Source organism: Pimephales promelas, chromosome 25, assembly GCF_988280905.1.
Source record: "Pimephales promelas chromosome 25, fPimPro1.hap1.1, whole genome shotgun sequence".
In the NCBI taxonomy this organism is placed as follows: domain Eukaryota; kingdom Metazoa; phylum Chordata; class Actinopteri; order Cypriniformes; family Leuciscidae; genus Pimephales; species Pimephales promelas.
This window is the reverse complement of record NC_142793.1, coordinates 23494950-23515311: the sequence shown is the minus strand read 5'-3', so window position 1 is coordinate 23515311 and position 20362 is coordinate 23494950. Positions and strand designations below refer to the sequence as shown.

The 20362-nt window shown below is 35.8% G+C and overlaps 1 protein-coding gene across 2 annotated transcripts in view; it reads left to right on the top strand.

Moving 5' to 3' along the window:
- LOC120460377 (A disintegrin and metalloproteinase with thrombospondin motifs 20) overlaps positions 1-19059 on the top strand; it is an 81915-nt gene extending 62856 nt beyond the window's left edge. For both annotated transcript variants that reach the window (XM_039648121.2, XM_089127422.1), the window contains 10 exons: positions 9149-9316; positions 10321-10494; positions 11266-11436; positions 12415-12606; positions 13724-13838; positions 14008-14197; positions 14592-14725; positions 14890-14981; positions 16211-16315; positions 17260-19059. In XM_039648121.2, the coding sequence (XP_039504055.2) occupies positions 9149-9316; positions 10321-10494; positions 11266-11436; positions 12415-12606; positions 13724-13838; positions 14008-14197; positions 14592-14725; positions 14890-14981; positions 16211-16315; positions 17260-17349 (1431 nt within the window). In that variant the 3' untranslated portion in view covers positions 17350-19059. The remainder of the gene's footprint in view (positions 1-9148; positions 9317-10320; positions 10495-11265; positions 11437-12414; positions 12607-13723; positions 13839-14007; positions 14198-14591; positions 14726-14889; positions 14982-16210; positions 16316-17259) is intronic.
- The last annotated feature ends 1303 nt before the right edge of the window (positions 19060-20362 follow it).

Genomic DNA, 20362 nt, shown 5'->3' with positions numbered 1-20362 from the left:
TTGGTCACCGTTGGCCATTTCTATATATGTTTGAAGGATTTCTGTTGGTTTTATTTATTAGTTTACATCAGGAGATTCAGTGCTGCAGATTTGACATGTTTTGTTTTGTTAAATGATGAACCATGAAATAACTGTATATTTATCTGAATTTTTATAATGCGTTCCTCCTCTGATCCACTGATGATATCTCTCTGGCATTCGTCTCTTATTCTTCCCCTGTTTCGGCTCATCATGTTCTCGTTTCTTTCTCTCGGCTTATGAATCTTCTCATCGTCGCACATGATGTATGTTTTTGTTTTTCACATGATCTGTTCCCGCTCAGTTTGTTCCACAACTATTTCACACTGTAAAAATGATTAAAATACATTAAGGTTGTGAACACTTGTGTTGTCTCTTAGTCTGTTGGGAATCAGTCACATCTGAACAGTTAATGTGTGTATGAGTGTATAACTGCTGTCAATCAATGTAAAGTCATTCACCATTTTTATTTAACTTGTTGCTCTCTAGTTTATTATAAGTAAATAATAATTCTGCAGTCAGACTCTTAATTAATATAAGCTCATAAATGCTTCATCATTCAAAAATGAATAATCAAAATGCTGTTTATGTGGAGTTTAATGTGCTTAATAATCGTACATTTGCAACAATCATGTATTTTTTTTGCATTTTAATATAAAAATATATAATATATATCTGGGTTATTGTAGTTAACTGAAACTAAAACTAAAAGCCTAAAAAACGTGTTGCTTTAAATAAAATAAAACTAAAACTAAAAGCAAAACTTCTAATTTTTAACTTGATGTATAAATATAACTAAAACTACAACTGAAATAAAAGTGATAAAAACTTTATATATACATTAAATTAAAAATAAAATAAATAAATAAAATAAAAACAAAAAATGAACAAATCTTGAATTCAAATTAAAAGGGATCTGAATGATATGAAAATATATTTATGCAATATATAAAATGCAATCTTATTCAAAACAAGCATATTTGATCTTTCACCTAATTTTATTTTAATAGCATCATGCATTAAGAAAAGCTAATGTTACTCATCGAGTCAGAACAGACGAACAGCCTCAGGACGGGTTTGCGTTGCACTTAAAAGCATCTTCATATTTCAGTCTCGCTGCAAAAGTGTCCCATCAGTTTTAAATGACAAACAAACATCCACAATTGTGTTGCATCGAGTTTCAGTCGAACAAATAACCGATTAAAATCCAAGTGTTTTAATGATGAACTCGTTACACTGCAGAAACATGATGATCTTCCTCTGTGTTTCTGTCACACACATCGAAACATTCTCACATCAAGACAGAGAAGAACAATTACTGAAGATATTAATAGTGTTTATGAGAGAATATCTCACACACACACACACTCTCACACAATCACACACTCATTTCCTCTCTCACACACTGTAAAAAAATATTGATGGTTTAACTTAAAAAAGTAAGTAACCTGGTTGCCTTAATTTTAAGTTCATTGAACTTGAAAAAGTGAGTTAATACAATGAAGGAGATTAATTTAATCATCAGAAACTCAAAATAATAAGTTATCTCAACTAAATAAATTATTATAAAGTTGATTTGACAAAAGAAAATATGTTGTGATAACAAATCTTGAAAATATTTTTTTACAGTACAGACACACACACACACAGCGATAAGTGTTCTCTAAACACCAGTTTCAGTTCTCTGATTATTGCAAACATTCTCTGCATTATGAGTCATTATTCCATCGTTTAATCCGTTGATGTGTGTGTGAGGAAAGTTGTTTCTCGTCCCTCATAAATCATAACTTCAGAACCCTCGAATAATAGGAGATTTTCCGAAATCTGTCGGCCCGAAGTTTCAAATTATGTTCAGATGATGTTTTCCATGTGGGATTTATGAGTGTGATTCGAGTATTGTTGAACTGAACCTCAAAAATAACTGTTAGTTATATTGCAGTGTTATAATGCAGTTTCTTATTATGGTAAAACATGGTAACTTACCTCATGAAATACAATTAATGAAATATTCATTTGGTAAAACTTTAGTTTAGGGTCCAATTCTCACTATTTGCTTATTGTCTTGCATATTACTATGATATTAGTTGTTTATTAATCATAAAGCGCATAATAATGCATTATTCTGCATGACCATTTTCTACATCTCTTATAACCTAAACTTAACAACTACAATGACCTTATTAACTATTAATAATCAATAAATTAGGAGTTTATTGAGGCAAAAGTTAATATTGAATATGTTCCCCAAACAAAAGATTGACCATTGATTTAAGAACTGAGATATGAAGAAAACATGCAGAAGTGATTCACACAACACAGCACATCAGTTTAGTTTTTAAATCAATTTTACAATTGTAATTCTAGGTAAATAATGTAAATAATAAAAGATTAAAAAAAATGTTTTCAGTGTATTTTCTATATGAACACTCACCAGAAAGCACTCTCGGTGTTAGTTGCGCTCTTGTCGAGGATCCAGCGTCGCCAGTGTTTTATTACGCAGTAAAGCTCATGTAAACCACTAAACATGACGAGCAAACGGTAAATAAAAACAGTTTTATTCACCCACAAATTAAACTCTGTGTTTTAATCTTGAACTCAGTACAGAAACATATGGATGTTCTTATGCAGTTTACCTTCCATCTGTGGTCATCTGGATGTGATTTAATGTTTAATTATGCCTTTATATAAACCAGAAAGATCTCATAGAAATATTACAAGACAAAGTTTCACAAGAGAACAACATAACAAACACACACACCAGTCTATTAATAAGACAATCCCTCTGGACTTTAAGTTGCAGATCTAGTGCAAGAACTACATATAGAAATATGAGAAGGTCATTTCCCTAAAAGTGTGCAATAAGATCACATTTAGCGATGTTCTTTCTACAAGTTATTAATATGTACATTAAACACAAATCTTTTGTCAAGCTTTATACCTACATATTAATACGAACAAACTCTTTTTAATAGAGATAGCATTTTAAATGTGTCCGCTTCGAGTGAGCATCTGCACTGTAAGCTGAAGGATAATTGTTCATTTAAAGTTCTTGTTCTCAGGTTATTATTTCAGCAGAACCTGAGAGAGACCGAGAGGAAGAGAGGCGGTGTGTGTGTGTGTGTGTGTGTGTGTGTGTGAGATGCTAACGTGACCTGTTTCCTGTCTGAGTGTCGAAAGAGTTTTCAGTCAGCATAAATTACCCTCAATAATTACCCACAGTAATAATGTGTGTGTGTGTGTGTGTGAGCGAGAGGGATCTGGAAGTGTTTAGTTGTGATTCTCCTCCGTTGTTGCAGTGAATCCTCAGGTGTGTGTGAGCGAACGTGCATGCATGAACGAGTGAGTGAGAGGGTGAGTGAGTAAGTGAGTGTGTGAGTGAGTGTGAGTGAGTGTGAGTGAGAGAGTGAGTGAGAGAGTGTGAGTGTGAGTGAGTGTGAGTGAGTGTGAGTGAGGGTGTGTGGGTAAGAGTGAGAGTGTGAATGAGAGTGAGTGAGAGTGTGTGTGTGCGTGCGTGTGAGAGAGAGAGAGGAGGATCTGGAAGTGTTTAGTTGTGATTCTCCTTGAGTGTTGAAAAGAAAACTCAGCTGTGTGTGTGTGTGTGTGTGAGAGAGAGAGAGAGAGAGGGGGGGGGGGGAGGATCTGGAAGTATTTAGTTGTGATTCTCCTGAAGCTTTCTGAGACGAGACTCTCACTGGTTCAGTTTCTGATGGACAGAAGATGAGAATCTGATGAAGATGTTTTAATGTTTCTCTTCTTTGTTTGAATCTGAATCTGAAGAGTTTCTAAGGTTTAGTCTAGATTAGTACTGGTCTTCAGCTCAAATTAAGCCAAAGTTCATGTAGTAGAGCTCAGTCGACTGGTTTCACTTCACCCTCAGCAGGTCTTCGGCAGTTTAGACAGAAAAATCGATTTTTCTTGAATTTTTTTCTTCATCAGAACGGTCCAAAACTTTAAGGTTTTGGCACTTTCTTTGTGAACACACACATATCATGGACATGATTTGAACAGGTTTAATGGTCCTGTAAAAAAAATAGTCACACTTGTGCTCCTTGCAGTCAGAAATGACTCATTGGAAATGAATGAGACGAGTTTCCTCTAGTGGAAGCGTTCGGTACTGCAGCCGAACAACATCTCACTGAAAGATCATTTATACACTGGAATGTGATATATTTGAACAATATTTTCGTTGAAAACATGTTGTTTAAGTGGTTAACAACTGTAAACCTGTCTAGAACTGAAGATTCATGTGGTTTAGTCCCGGTCCAGTCCTGCTCTCGTCTGGATCCCAAATGGTAAAGAAAAGCATCCCAGATCTGTCCATATCAATCGTTCACACTCTTCTGAGTTATGATTTATCTGAGTCATGATTCATATGAGTCAGTGATTCATCTGAGTCATGATTCATCTGAGTCAGAGATTTATCTGAGCCAGTGATTTATCTGAGTCATGATCCATCTGAGTCGTGATCCATCTGAGTCATGATTCATCCGAGTCATGATTTATCTGAGTCAGTGATTCATCTGAGTCATGATTCATCTGAGTCAGAGATTTATCTGAGCCAGTGATATATCTGAGTCAGTGATTCATCTGAGCCAGTGATTTATCTGAGTCATGATCCATCTGAGTCGTGATCCATCTGAGTCATGATTCATCCGAGTCATGATTTATCTGAGTCAGTGATTCATCCGCGGCTGTGTGGAATGATTAAACTATACCATCAGATTCAATCACACAAAACGAGTCAAAGACTGCAAATACTTCAATAGTATAAAAATGATTGTTGGCTTTTTGTTTAGGAATCAGTTGATCATTTTAATACGAGAATATAAATATGGCAAGCTATTTGAAATACTGGACTGACTCAACGTGTCTGGATATATTGTGTTTCCTATAATGGCTGCAGAATATGAGGAAGATTCACTCTGGACTCATTTAGACGTATCCTTGAAGCATAAACTATTCCGGTCTGGACTCTAAATATGTGATGAGTTCAAGATACACAGATTCACTCCAGGGCCAAATATGGTTGAACAAACGCAGCACTTCATGTCTGAAGGAGTAAACACACACACACACACACACACACAAAACCTTGCTGATGGAGAAATGAGTTCATGACGTATTAAAGTCATGGGTTTTTGACTTCAACTCACTCCCGAAACACACATACAAATAAGATATAAGAGCAGCTTCACCTGAGCTTTAAAGACATATAATAATAATAAATTATTATTATTTAAAATTATATTTCAAATGAAATATTTAAATAATAAATTATAACAAAATAGAAAAAAAACCCATATATAATGTCATTGAATACGAATTTGTAAACATTATTTTCCATTCTCTATAGATTATAATTTATGTACCAGTATTATAATAAATGTTTAAAATTAAATAATTTAAGAAATTATAAATATATTTGTAATATATATATATATATCAAAATAGTATATATATATATATATACTTATGCAAATTATTTTATTTTATATAATATAATATTCTATATAAATAGAGATAGAATATATCAAATGTATAATTTATATTTTATTTATATTATAATAATTTTTTACAATAAAATGTAAAAAAAAAGAAATTATTTGTATATTATTACATTTTTTAAATAATATAAATGTTTAAATAATATTTTAGATAGTTAAATATTTAATTAATGATTTTTATTTAATATATAAATCACTGATTTATATAATTTCAAGGATTATGTTATTTTATTATGTGGAATTTGATGTAACGGTGACACTGAAAGGTTTTCCTCAAACATTTCTCCATGAACTCCATGAATTATTGTTTTCAAAAAGGTGTTGTATGAATTCTATAATGATAGTTCAGACGTGTTTACAGGAGTGTAAGTTTTTGTGAGTTCGAGTTTACAGAGTTTCATCGCAGTGTGTCCGTTCTCCTCTTGTGTGTGTGTGTGTGGTGATTTACTGATGTGCAGATCTCACCAGCTGTCGTCTCACGTTCACTTCTCAGACAGAGCGTGTGTTTATGATGATCAGTGTGTGTGTGTGTGTGTGTGGTGAACGTCGGCTTCACGTTTACTGAGATCTTTGAAGAGTCTGATCCTCTCATGTGGTTTTCATATGCAGACCCTTGATCCTCATGTGCTTTGCAACGGGAATGAATCTCAGCTATGAGAAGTGTGCTGAAATATGCTCTTCAATATCCATTTATAATCATGGTGAGCTCTTGACACTTTGTGAACTCTTTTGTTGAACTCACCGTGACGTCAGCACTTCAGATCTAAACCAGTCCTGGAAACACTTCACACATCACGTGCTTAATCTGATCTGTGTATGAATCTGATCTGTTCAGTGTCGTCAGTATCTGCGTTATCTTACACGAGTCTGTTTAATAATGACATGATGCCGTTTCTGATCACTCGTTATTATTGATTTAATTACATTTAAAATCAACAAATTAGATTATTCGATTTCATTTTTAATTTATAAAATGTCAATATTTAATTTATATTTAATGTCATTTCATATTAATGTAAATATATTTTTAATTAAATGAAATGTGTATTAATTTAATACAATTTAAGTAAAAAATTAAACAAAATGATTCTATATACACTGCAATATATATGAAGAGTTCAGATGCAAAAGCCTCTAAGTGCCATTTGAAATTTTCTTCTAGAATGGTCATTTTTATCAAGCTTGTATATTTAAGTTCAGTAATTTCACTTAAATGGCAATGAAGATTACCTATTAAATGTCATTTAAGTGAAATTACTGAACTTAAATATGCAAGCTTGATAAAAATGACCATTTTAGAAGAAAATTTCAAATGGCACTTAGAGGCTTTTGCATCTGAACTCTTCATATATATATATATATATGGAAAATACATTTATTGTAGATTGTTTGAACTTTTGAGAAATGTTCTGTTCACAAAAGTAATGAGTGACTGTTGAGACAGACGAGTTTCTCTGAGGGGAACGGTGAGCAGAACTGATGATACATCCACAGAAAACACTCGTTTCCACAAATCTGAGTTCAAACACACATGGATCTGGTTATGGACCTCATGCATTTTTTGGTGTCTGAGTAATAAACAGTCTGACATTATTTACTCTGATACGCCTGACAAGCACATTTTTGTTTCCTGTCTGAACAAATAAAAACATATGAAGAGTTCAGATGCAAAAGCCTCTAAATGCCATTTGAAATGTTCTTCTTTAATGATGATTTTTATCAAACTTGTATATTTAAGTTCAGTAATTTCACTTAAATAACAATTAATAGGTAATTATCATTGCCATTTAAGTGAAATTACTGAACTTAAATATACAAGTTTGATAAAAATCATCATTAAAGAAGAACATTTCAAATGGCATTTAGAGGCTTTTGCATCTGAACTCTTCATATATAATACAAATATATAATATATCTATATCTAAATCTAGATATAACAAATTAAGTTTTAAAGGCAACAAATCTTATTCTAAAAAAATAATCATTTAAATTAGGATAAATTAAAAAAAAATTGTATATATGTATATATATATATGTATTTTTTTTTTTTTAAATAAACTTTCGGGTTCAGTAAAGCCTCAGTAAAGTCAGATGATGAGAAATAAACACACATTCATGCATTAGAAGTGTGACTGCAGATCAGTGTGTGTATCATGCTGTGTTTCTGCAGTAAACATCTTCATCTTTACCTCCATTTCTCCTGTTTCTCCTCCCTCCTCCTGATTCTTCCGTATCTCCTCTTTTCTCCTGTTTCTCTCTCTTCTGTCCTCTGATGAAGATGAAGATCATCCTTCAGTTGTGTGTCCTCATAAAGCTGAGTAACTACTAACTGTTCTCAGCCGTCTCTCCTTCTTCCCCGTTTCTCCTCCTATTTTCCTTTAGGAGTTTTGAGGAGTGGTTTACCCGAGCCCATTACTCTGTGTGTGTGTGTGTGTGTGTGTATCTGATGGTTGCTCACTTATCTGTGTGGTCTTTGATGTGTTGTGCTGCTGGCAGACTGCAGCCCTGTGTTTAAAATACCTTTGTAATGACCTTGTTTATGATGTGTGTGTGTGTGTGTGTGTGTGTGGATGTTCTTTAGTGCTGCTCAGACCTGTTTCTTTTATTCTCCATGACGTGGAAACAGATACTGGGATCTTTTGTTGAAGTCCAAACTGGCAACTGAAGAAGATCCAGCTCATATTAATTTCAAATTGAAAAGTAAAACCAGTCCTCCTAATAAAATAATATCTAGTCCTCTCTCGTCCTTGCCTGACGATTCTCTGCTTTTGTCCTTCCTGAGCTCCTCCGTGGGACTAGAGTGCGGTGTTTCATTAACACTCGCTCCGTTCCCACAGCTCTCGGCCCCGCCCTGCTTCACACACTCTTATAAACTACATAAATATGTAATATATTATTATTGTACATTTTATATATTTATTTAATATATATTAATATAAACTATTTAAGGACTCAAAAAATAGGCTTCATACAATTATTTTATTTTATTTTATTTTATTTTACGGTCGCCTAATTGCATTCAGGATTATATTTATTTATTTTTTATATCTATATTAATTTATTTTTATTTTATTTATTAGGAGATCATGAACACAGAACTTTTACACAGATGCTTTTATACCAAAATTATCAATATTATGTCATGCCTTATTGTTTTTTATTTTGCATTTGTTTCATTTGGCATTTTATATTTTATTTTTTATTATTAGTGAATGAACATACAGTACTTGTACACAAGTGCCAGTAATAAGCTGTCTTATATTTATTTAAAAATGTAAAAATTATATTTATTTGATTTTACCTAACGTTGTTTCAATTTTAATTTAATTTAATTATTTAATTAAATTTAATTGAATCTTTAATGCATGTCGTTTCCCAGATGTGAGTCTCGTAGTGCCTCATGTCCGGATTTGGATGTCTCCTCTGTTCCTCTGCAGAATGTTCTGTGTTATTGGTTCCAGATGAGTGTTGATGGTTTCGCTGGTCTGAGTTTAAGCCCATCGCTTGCAGAACACGGTGGCTTGTGGTTCCCATCGCCTGGGAAAAAGACATGAATGAGGTATGAATTGTTGCACACTGTTGTTGATGCTCTCTCTCTCTCTCTCTCTCTCTCTCTCTCTCTCTAGTGTTCGGTGTCCTGTGGGAAGGGAATAAAAGAGCGACAGATCGTGTGTGTGGACCAGAATCAGACCCAGATGGAGGACGAGGCCTGCGCACATCAGAACCGGCCCAGAACACAGAAGGCCTGCAGGGCGGGACCCTGCCCCAGCTGGAGAGCCAATCAGTGGAGAGCGGTGCGTGACCTCACTTCCTGTTTGTCAGAAAACAATTCAATACAGTTTATTTTATATGTTTTTTGTTGTTGTTGTTGTTATACATGTGTTTTACTGGCATAAAATATATTTTTATACAAAAACTAAGGATTTTTCCTACGGAAGCCGAGCAATGATAAATAAATATCTGCAATAGTGCTGTATGTCATATCAAAAGTTTTTCAGTAGTCCAAGAACGAACAGACCCGGTTATAGAAGTCTAAACTAAGTGATCCATCATGTCCTCCATCAGCATTCTCTACATTTTAGTTCTACTTTTTTTTTTCTCGAAATTGAACGCATTTTTTTTCTCAAACGACTTTATTCTCAACGTTTTATTTTCTCGAAATTTAACAGTTTTTTTCTAAATTTAAACTTTTCTAAAAATGCTAAATAAAACTGTAACAAAATTTACGTTTTTAAACACGACTTTATTCTCTAAATGTAATGAGTTTATTCTCGATATTGCATTTTGACTGTTTCTCTCATAATTTAACGAATTTAATCTCGCATTATATTGACTTTAATCTCGAGATGGTTTTATTTATTTTAATTATTCTTTGGTCTTTCCGTATTATTCCATTTTAAAAACACATATTTTTCCAATAAATATATTATATTTTAATATTTTCTAAACGCATTTTTTTCCCCTTGTCAAATACTAGACACAATCTGTGAGTTTTCTAATCTGATTAATGGCAGTGAGTGCAATAGTTTCCCGTGGCCGACTGGGCAGCAGAGTTCAGTGAAGATTACGATCATGTTGGCCAGCGATGCTTTTGGGAAACGCACCCCAGATGTAGTGAATCCACCCAGTGTTCTGATTGGCTGAGGTGTTGGGTCACATGGGTCGTCCAGTTTAACCCCGTCATTCCCCACGTCTGGAAGCAATCATGACCTCTCAGAGGAAGAACACACACACACACACTACACCAGTGCTGTAACACAGACGTCTCGTAATCATGCGCTTGTGTGTGTGTGTGCAGTGTTCGGTGAGCTGTGGCGCTGGCGTTCAGTCCCGCGAGGTCTTCTGCAGGTTAAAGGTCAGAGGTCAGGTCAGGGATGACCTGTGTGACAAGCGTGTGCGTCCCGTGTCAATCCGCTCCTGCTTCCTCGCCGGGTGTCACACACACAGCTGGATGGCTCATGAGTGGCGGGACGTGAGTAACACACACAGTCACACACACGTTACACTCATGCTGATAAGGGGATTTCCCAGCCTGAGCAGATCAAGATTTATTTATTTGTTTGTTTGTTTGTTTGTTCATGTAATATTTATTTATTATTATTATTATTATTACATGTTTTTAAAATTTAAAAACATTTTTTATTTTCTTTTTTTATTACACACACACACACACACATATATATATATATATAAAGATGCTTTTATACAAATTTTTAAATTTAAAACACTATGTGTGCAGTGTGAAAATTGTTTCCACATTCTTTTCAGTGTATAGAAAGATCAAAGAAAATCAAGAATAAAAGTCCCACTTCACTCGAAATCAGAGGGAAAGTATTGTAAAAATGTGTGTAAGGAAAGAAAGGCTGTTTGCCTGATCTCGCTGATCCTAGCTCAGGAGATGTGACCGTGACCCTCGGCTGAGGGCTTGTGGGATAAGATCATCTCCAGAACAACAGCTCAGACTTCAGACAGGCTCAGATATAACACAGCTGAGTGATGTTTCTGCTGTTTATGTGTGTGTGTGTGTGTGTGTGTGTGAGCTGTGATGGTGCAACAGCGCCCTCGTCTGGAGGATCTCAACACTTCATCCTTCCTTAAATACCAGCAGATGATTTACTATGGCAATTATTCATTTTAGAGTTCTGCCTTCTTAACCAATCAACAGAGTTGTAGGCGGGACTATCTGTTTGACTGACAGATCAAATAATATAATAATAATATGAGTGTGTGTGTGTGTCTCCAGTGTAACGCCACCTGTGGACGAGGCATGAGGTCCAGGTCAGTGATTTGTCTGGACGGAGGGATGAGCGTGGTTCCTGATCATTTGTGTGACGTCTCAGCCAAACCTCACACATACGAGCCTTGTCACAGCGCCACCTGTCAGCACGTGTGGGTCACTGCAGCCTGGAGTCAGGTGTGTGTGTGTGTGTGTGTCAATCACAGCATCAGCCTGAGCTTCTCATGCTTCAGTCACACTGATTCTGACATCAGAGCAAAATCATGAACTATCAAAGGGAAGTGTGGCAATAATGTAGTGACCACAAATGTTGATGTATGATGACAGTTTTCAGATTCATATTAAATAAATTCACAAAAAAAGAAGTAAAATAAATGAATAACTGAAATACCTCCGTCACAAAAAAACATAAAAATATATTAAAATAATGCAATTTCTTTACTTGCTTTTCCCATACAAGTACATAAAAAATGAATAAATATTAGAATAAATACATTTCGTCACTTGCTGTTCAAATTCATATTCATAAAAAAATACATCCATGAATTAATTTACTACTTGTTGTGCCATTTCACAGAAAAAAATTAATACATTCATATTTATAAAAATAAGGAAATTTAAAAATATTAATAAATACATAATAAAAAAATTAAATAATAAATAAATAATGAAATTTGTCCCTCAAATAAATAAAAAGCTTCACTTGTTCAAATTCCACTTAATTGTTTTAAATAAATAATAAAATAAATAAATGATTAATTAAATCCCTTCTCTTTCTGCTCTGATTCATATAAAATAAAATAATAAATACATGTTAAAATTACTCAATTTCACACAAAACGCACAACAAATAATAAATAAATAAATAAAAATTAAAGTAATGGACTTCCTTCATTTCCGTCAAAGTCACATAAAATTTAAATAATAGATATTAAATTAATGAAATCCTTCATTTGCTGCTGCAATTCACATAAATAAATAAAAGAAATCTGAATTAGTTAATAATTAGTTAATAAAGTTAGTTAAATAATAATATTTAATTAATTAATTAATTATTTAATAAAATAATTGTAATACAAATAATTGTAAAAATTCATGGTAACACTTACGCATTATAGTGCTTTTGTATGATGAGGGTGTTTGATGTGTGTTCAGTGTTCGGTGAGCTGCGGCTCTGGACTCCAGCGCCGGGCGGTTCGTTGCTCTGCCGTGACCTCTGACCTCCAGCTGACGTCTGACCTGCAGTCATTCTCTCAGTGTAGCGAGCGCCGGCCGATCGACAGCAGACCCTGTCGACTCCCAGCCTGTCCATCAGCTGGAGCCTGGAGCGCCGGCCCCTGGAGTCAGGTGAGGGCCAACAAGTAACTTGAGTTACGTGATCAGATTAGTTTTTCATGAAACTTGAGTTACATAATCAGATTACTAAGTAACTTGAGTTACGTAATCAGATTATTCAGTTACGTAATCAGATTACAGTTACATAATCAGATTGCTTTTTCAAGTAACTTGAGTTACGTAATCAGATTACTAAGTAACTTGAGTTACGTAATCAGATTACAGTTACATAATCAGATTGCTTTTTCAAGTAATTTGAGTTACGTAATCAGATTACTAAGAAACTTGAGTTACGTAATCAGATTACAGTTACATAATCAGATTGCTTTTTCAAGTAACTTGAGTTACGTAATCAGATTACTAAGAAACTTGAGTTACGTAATCAGATTACAGTTACATAATCAGATTGCTTTTTCAAGTAACTTGAGTTACGTAATCAGATTACTAAGAAACTTGAGTTACGTAATCAGATTACAGTTACATAATCAGATTGCTTTTTCAAGTAACTTGAGTTACGTAATCAGATTACTAAGTAACTTGAGTTACGTAATCAGATTACAGTTACATAATCAGATTGCTTTTTCAAGTAACTTGAGTTACGTAATCAGATTACTAAGAAACTTGAGTTATGTAATCAGATTACAGTTACATAATCAGATTGCTTTTTCAAGTAATTTGAGTTACGTAATCAGATTACTAAGTAACTTGAGTTACGTAATCAGATTACTTTTTCAAGAAACTTGAGTTACATAATCAGATTGCAGTTACATAATCAGATTACTTTTTGAACTAACTTGAGTTACGTAATCAATTACTTTTTCTATTAACTTGAGGTGAAACGACCTTAACATTTGCCAAAAACAGGACTTTTCTTGTTGTTTTAAAAAAGCACAGGTGAGAAAAAGTATCGGAAAAGTAATGTTACTCATTACTTTTCATAAAAAGGAACTAAGTAACGCAATATTGTAACGCATTATTTTTCATAAAAAGTAACCATAGAAAAGTTCCATAGAAAGTAACCAAGTAACGCAACTAGTTACTTTTTTGGGAGTAACACAAATATTATAATGCAATACACAAGCTCGCTCTCTGTGTGCTATGTGCCTGACGTGTGTGTGTTGTGTCTCAGTGCTCTCAGACGTGCGGCGCTGGAGTAATGCGGAGGAAGGTGGAGTGTGTCGGCGCTGAGACCTGCTCATCGTCCAGCCGGCCCGAGTCCAGCGCCACCTGCAGGCAGGCCGACTGTGAGTGTGTGTGTGTATAAGTCAGTCTAGTCTACAGTCTACTGTGTGTGTGTGAGTCCAGCGCCACCTGCAGGCAGACCGACTGTGAGTTTGAGGCAGACGCAGCTTCACACTCGTGGATACTCTGTGAGCTTACCTGTGTGTGTGTGTGTGTGTGTGTGTTGCTCAGGTGAACACCACTCCAGCTGCCGGCAGCTCCAGGTGAAGGGAGGCGTCAGGAGAGACGGAGAACATCACATCACAGTTCGCTCCAAGATCCTGCGCGTTTATTGTGCCGAGATGCACAGCGCTTTCCCGAAGGAGTACGTGACGCTGCGCAGCGGCCAGACCGACAACTACTCAGAGGTGTACGGGTACAGGTAAACACACCTGAGAAACACTGAGCACTGAACACACTGCAGCCCTGGCTCAAAATAAAATATCATTTTAATTAAAACTAATAATCAAAATAATCAATAATACAATAATGAATCATAATTCATTGTATATTCACATAGAAAACAGATGATTTACATCATTTTTACAGTATTTCTGTTCAAATAAGACCACATTTAAACATCTAAAATTTATTTATTTATTATTATTTTATTTTTTTTACTGTTTTTAACTGTTTGTATTGTTATTTATTTATTTAAATATCTGTACTGTGTTGTCTCTATGGACCTTTGTGTCTGAAATAAAGTTGATTGATTGAATTAATTGCTCCAAACTCTTGTCCACTGAGGAAACAGATGTATTCCCGTTTCTCCTCAGGCTCCAGAACCCGTTCGAGTGCCCGTATAACGGCAGCCGACGGCAGGACTGCGAGTGCAGGAACGACTACGCTTCGGCCGGTTACACCGTGTTCCAGCGCGTGCGGCTCCATCTGCCCACCCTGCGCATCATCAGTGCGTTACCTGTACCATACACACACACACATGCAGTCAAAGCTAACATTAAACAGATAACATGAAAAATCATATGTGGATAGATAAATAAATATTACAGTATAACAGTAAACTGATTGTGTTTTGATTGTGTTTAACTTCTGATTGTGTTTACGGTGTTTCAGCGGCTGACGTGAGGTTCAGTCAGACGCTGTTTGGTCGCGCGGTGCCGTTCGCGTCCGCTGGAGACTGTTACAGCGCCGCTAAATGTCCTCAGGTACAGCGCTAGAGATCCACTGGCTAATCGACGAGCTCTGTGGGAGAACACTGATGTTAAGAGTCTCTTCTGCTCCAAAACATACAGGAAAAAATCTGAAATATTACTCCAGTGTAAATCTGCTGTTCTCTGTGTGAATATATAATAAAGTGTAATTTATTTCTCTGATCAAAGCTGAATTTTTAGCATCATTACTACAGTCTTCAGTGTCGCATGATCCTTCAGAAATCACTCTAATATGACGATCTGATGCTCATGAAACATTTATAATAATAATAATAATAATAATACATTTTATTTGTAAGGCACTTTACATTTGACACCAAATCTCAAAGTGCTACAGTAAAACATAGTTAAAAATAGACATAAGAAATACAGTAATAAAAAAAAATTGTGATTATTATCAATGTTGAAAGCAGTCATATTTAGGTCGAAATAGAATCTTTTAACATTATAAATGTCTTTAATGCCATTTTTGATCAATTTAATGCGTCCTTGATGAATAAACCCCCCTAAAAAAAAGCTGGTTGGCCTTAGCTGATCTTCCATCTGGTTTAGCAGGCTGGTTTTAGAAGCCACTTGACCATCTTAAACCAGTCAACCAGCCTAAGCCGGAAAGCATTAATTACACTGCTGAAACCAGGTTGTATATGCTGGTTTAAGCTGGTCTCCAGGCTGGCCAAGCTGGTTTTAGCTGGTTTAAGCTGGTCTCCAGGCTGGCCAAGCTGGTTTTACCTGGTTTAAGCTGGTCTCCAGGCTGGCCAAGCTGGTTTTACCTGGTTTAAGCTGGCCTCCAGGTGGTTTTAGTTCGTTTAAGCTGGTCTCCAGGCTGGCCAAACTGGTTTAAGCTAGTTTCCAGGCTGGCCAAGCTGGTTCAAGCTGGTTTAAGCTGGTCTCACAGGCTGGCCAAGCTGGTTTTAGCTGGTTTAAGCTGGCCTCCAGGCTGGCAGAGCTGGTTTAAGCTGGCCTCCAGGCTGGCCAAGCTGGTTTTAGCTGGTTTTAAGCTGGTCTCGTAGCTTGACCAGCGAAGAAAGTGTCCAAAACCCCTTTGAAACCAGCCTGAGAGACCAGCTAAACCCAGCCGACCAGCTTATGCTGGATTTGGCGGGGGGTTTATCAGTGGGGATATTAATACATTTTTTAATTGATCAGTAGTGTACATCCTGTAACAGAAGTGAAATGGTCAGCGAATGTTTGTGTTAATTGTCTCTTCTTCTCTGATTGGTTAGGGTCAGTTCAGTATAAATCTCAGTGGAACGGGACTGAAGGTCGCAGAATCCACTAAATGGGTTTCTCAAGGCAACTACGTCACACTCAAAGTTCACCGCTCAGAGGTGAGAAACCACATGACTTTATCAAACACGGGACTATTGTTATAGATGGTCGTCATCTTCCTCTTCTTCTTCTTTTCACGCTCCTGAGTCTATGTCGAGAGGACAGACTGAACATTAACCACAGCAAATTTGGAGTCTCTGACTCAATCCCTCTAGCGCCACCTACTGTCGGAGTTTGTGATTATAGTTTGCGTTTAATATAATAACTTTTGAACTGGAAGGGCCATTTTAAATTTTCCACACAAAAAAAATCCCTTACGATTTGTCTGATTTGTCACCAAAGATGGCATCATCTTTAGACCGTCCTGAAGTTATTAAATGCTTTTTGATAAACCAAACCGTTCTTGAATAACATGTGAATGATGAGCACGTCAAAATGACCGTAATGCTGTATCTGCGCCACTCTTTGGCATATTGAGACGAATATTGGTACATGTCATCACAAGCATAACCTGAGGATACATGAGTTTCAGCACAGCGCCACCGACTGGTCAGGAGATATTAACTTCTACAATATTCTTCTCCTCATAACTTCTTAACAGTTTGGGCAAAAATCATAAAACTGTTTTTTTGGTTGTTGTTTTTTTTTATTCACGCCAGCATACCGAGTCAAGTAATACACAATTTTCCCATATTGTCCATTTTGAATTTGTTGTAAAATGCTGTATGAGTGTTTGTCTGATTTTAACCAAATTCGACTCAGATTTTCTTCAGACCATGACAACAAAAACTTGCAAACCATTCTCAAATGGTGATGTCATGATGCCAAGATAATGCACAAAATCAGTTTGGTAACAGCGCCATCTATTGGTTAAAAATGATAAGCAATTTAATCATATTACAAGTGATTGCATTTGATAGCCATTTTGACTAAAATGATTGTTGTTGATGTATGCAGGGATTTAATAATCTTTATTGTATTGTTTCTTTCCCGCGTCTCGCAGGACGGCAGCAGAATCTACGGGCGCTGCGGGGGCTTCTGTGGGAAATGTCTTCCTCATCCTCATACTGGACTTTCTGTCGAAATCCAGTGAGAGAAACATCAACATGACTTTGTCCTTCGTGTTCTCGTGAATGCGTTCACTATGCGTCTCTCTTTAACGTCTGGCAGCTACGGTAAGCCTTCGCAAAGCATTTCAACGTCCCAAAAGTATCGAGAGAACCAAATAAGTGAGTTTCTCCCAGAACCAGGATGCAGGATGCAGAACTGATTTGTTATTTAATGATCTGGTCAGTCAAGATCACGTTGAACCAAATTGTGATTGTTTGGTTGCAACGATAGTGTAAGAGCGCGTATCTTTATTTTTTTGGTTGTAGCAAACGTTCAAATCCTTTATTTGGGCAGAGTTTTGACGTAAAGGGATTTATGAACAATTTCTAAATATTTTATAATTCAGTATGTGCCGTTTGTCCAGATGGATATGAACTACTACTGCATGTGACACACACTGTTAACGAGTCGTTTAAGAGAAACGGAGCCTGACGACAGCAATCAGCTTGATATGAAAATATAAATAATTGAATGTTTTCTACATTTGATCCAGAAAACATTGCAGACTAGCACTACTGAAATCTCCTCATCTTGACGATCGTCTTTAATGTAAAATGCCTGAAAATGTAAAAGATTGTCCTAGTTAATATATGATAGTTTTTAATTATATTTAATAGTATGCTGACATCATTTACGGTGCTGAAAGCAAACTGATCAAGCATGTGCTTTTGCTTTTTTTAATCGGTTAGTAATCTGATTGATAACAGAACAATGCGAAGCAATAATTAAATAAACCAGCTGGGTTCGTTTAATAACTAATAGACAAGTTAGGAGACTCTATAACCATCCTCATTCAGATATAATTCCATAATTTGACACATTAAATGGGCCAGATTTAGTGCTTTTAGTGCTCAGACGAGCTTCACTGAAGTTTTATTAGAAGGGAAGATTAAAGTAGATCGAATTAAAATGGCATAACCCTACCTCTCATAATCATGCATTTGTACCTTATTTATGTTTGACAATATTTATTCTGTAATTAAATGTACATACGTGATGTTACGTCATGACAGGAACGCGTATTATGAAATATTGATCATTTTCTTGTGTCATTAACAAGGTTTACAGTGTGTAACGGTGCTGTTTTTACTACTGAATCGACCTTTAACCTCCAGCTGGACGGTTAGTTTGACTTGGATGCTTCTTTACTGTATGTAAATACCTGAGAATTAGTATTTTAAATGCTTAAGTAGACTTTCCGCTTTCAACCAAAGTCTGCTTGGTTATGTAATGTATGCTAATATAAGTTGAAGGATATTGAGCCGGTTTTAGCCTATAACGGATCATCTACGAGCAGCTAACACACCTTTGACTATCATTGTGTTGATAGACAACTGAACTATATAAGGTCTGTATCAGAAGTTAAAGGACTATATGATGCACTGTGTGCCAAGAGTCGTGTAGACGTTATTTACACCTGTATATTAACAGTTCAGCTTTGTGAAATGTGTATTTTTAATATTCATACTTGAAGTGTGAAGATTGACGTTTTGCATCTTGGTGGAATGAAAAAAACGAAGCTTGTTTTCCACTCGTTGCCCAAAGATATTTTCAATACAGTAATCCAGTGTTTTTTTATAATGAAATCCTCATCTTTGGTGCTATAGTAAACATGTAATTGAGAATGTATCAATGTAATGGATTTACAGCACTGTACTAATGCTGATCGTCGTAATAAAATGAAATATGTTCATTTTGGATGTTTTTTATTGGGAAATTGTTGCATAGGATTGGGGGCGGGGGGACCACATTTATAAGGATTTCTGTAAATATATGGACGCTTTATAGTTTTATCAGGTATTTCATTCAACAGAATGAAACAAGAATTTGAAATGCAAGTGTGTGTCGATATTAATTTTTCTGGATATGTACATGCAGTAACACGAGTCGCCACCAGGGGGCAGTGAACCCATAGAGTGAACCGCGAGCTCTTCACGTCACATGATGTAAATTAATGTTTTCTCCTTCACATTCCAGAGAGAGAGTAAATGAATGTCAGCTGCAGTAAACATGAGAACATGTAAGACTCGAGCTGAGCATGGCGGTCCATACGGAAATAATTTTCGGTTGTTTGCCGCGATCCGTAACCCTTCCTTTGACGGGGTGAAGCGTCATCAATCACGCGCTGAAACACAAACTGCTCCGACAGGCAGAAGTGCTCACGAGTCACACACACGTTTATTATCCTTACATACTGGATATTTTAATACCCCTCGAGATATTTCAGTAAAATTAATGTATAATCTGTGCAAATAGTTTGTGGCGTGTCATTTTAATGTTCAGATAGATAATCATCGAGTGACCAGGTACGTTATCTGTAATTATTATATTTCCCCGCATTTCTAGTTGGTAGTGAGTGACATTCACATTGGCTTTCAGTCAAGCTGTTTTCAACACTGCAAAATGGTTTTAGTTTAGTTTAAAGTCCCCGTGAAATCAAAATTGAACCTTTACTTTGTTAGCGCATATTACTAGTCTTGTGGTGAACAATTAATCCGTGCAAGTGAATATATATTAAAAAATGTTTTACCTTAGTAATCTTTAATCAAAATCTGAAAAGTTACTTCCGGTCTGGAATGGTTTCTTTTTCTGATGACGTAGGTTTCACAGTTTGGGTGGGGAAACGCTTAACCACTCCCCTCAAACCGTTAGTTTGCTATGAGAGAGAGATGGAGAGGAGGAGCGCTAGAGTAAAACCCTGCCCTCTGTTCAATATTCCGTTTCACTTGGAAATACGTCACAGCACTGGAGAAAAATCGTTTGCAACTTCCGGTTCACGGGGACTTTAAAATTGTATATCTATTATTAATTTATTTTGAGCTTTCAGCAGGATGCAGTAGGCCTGTACAGGAATGTGGTGTGAATGGTAAGATGGATTATGATCATTGCAATCAAGAAAAACAGTGTTGTTGTGGTTTATTCCAGACCCTGGTGATGAACTGATCATGTTATTGTGAATGAAATGATGTCCGTGTGTGTGTGTTTCCTGGTGTTCA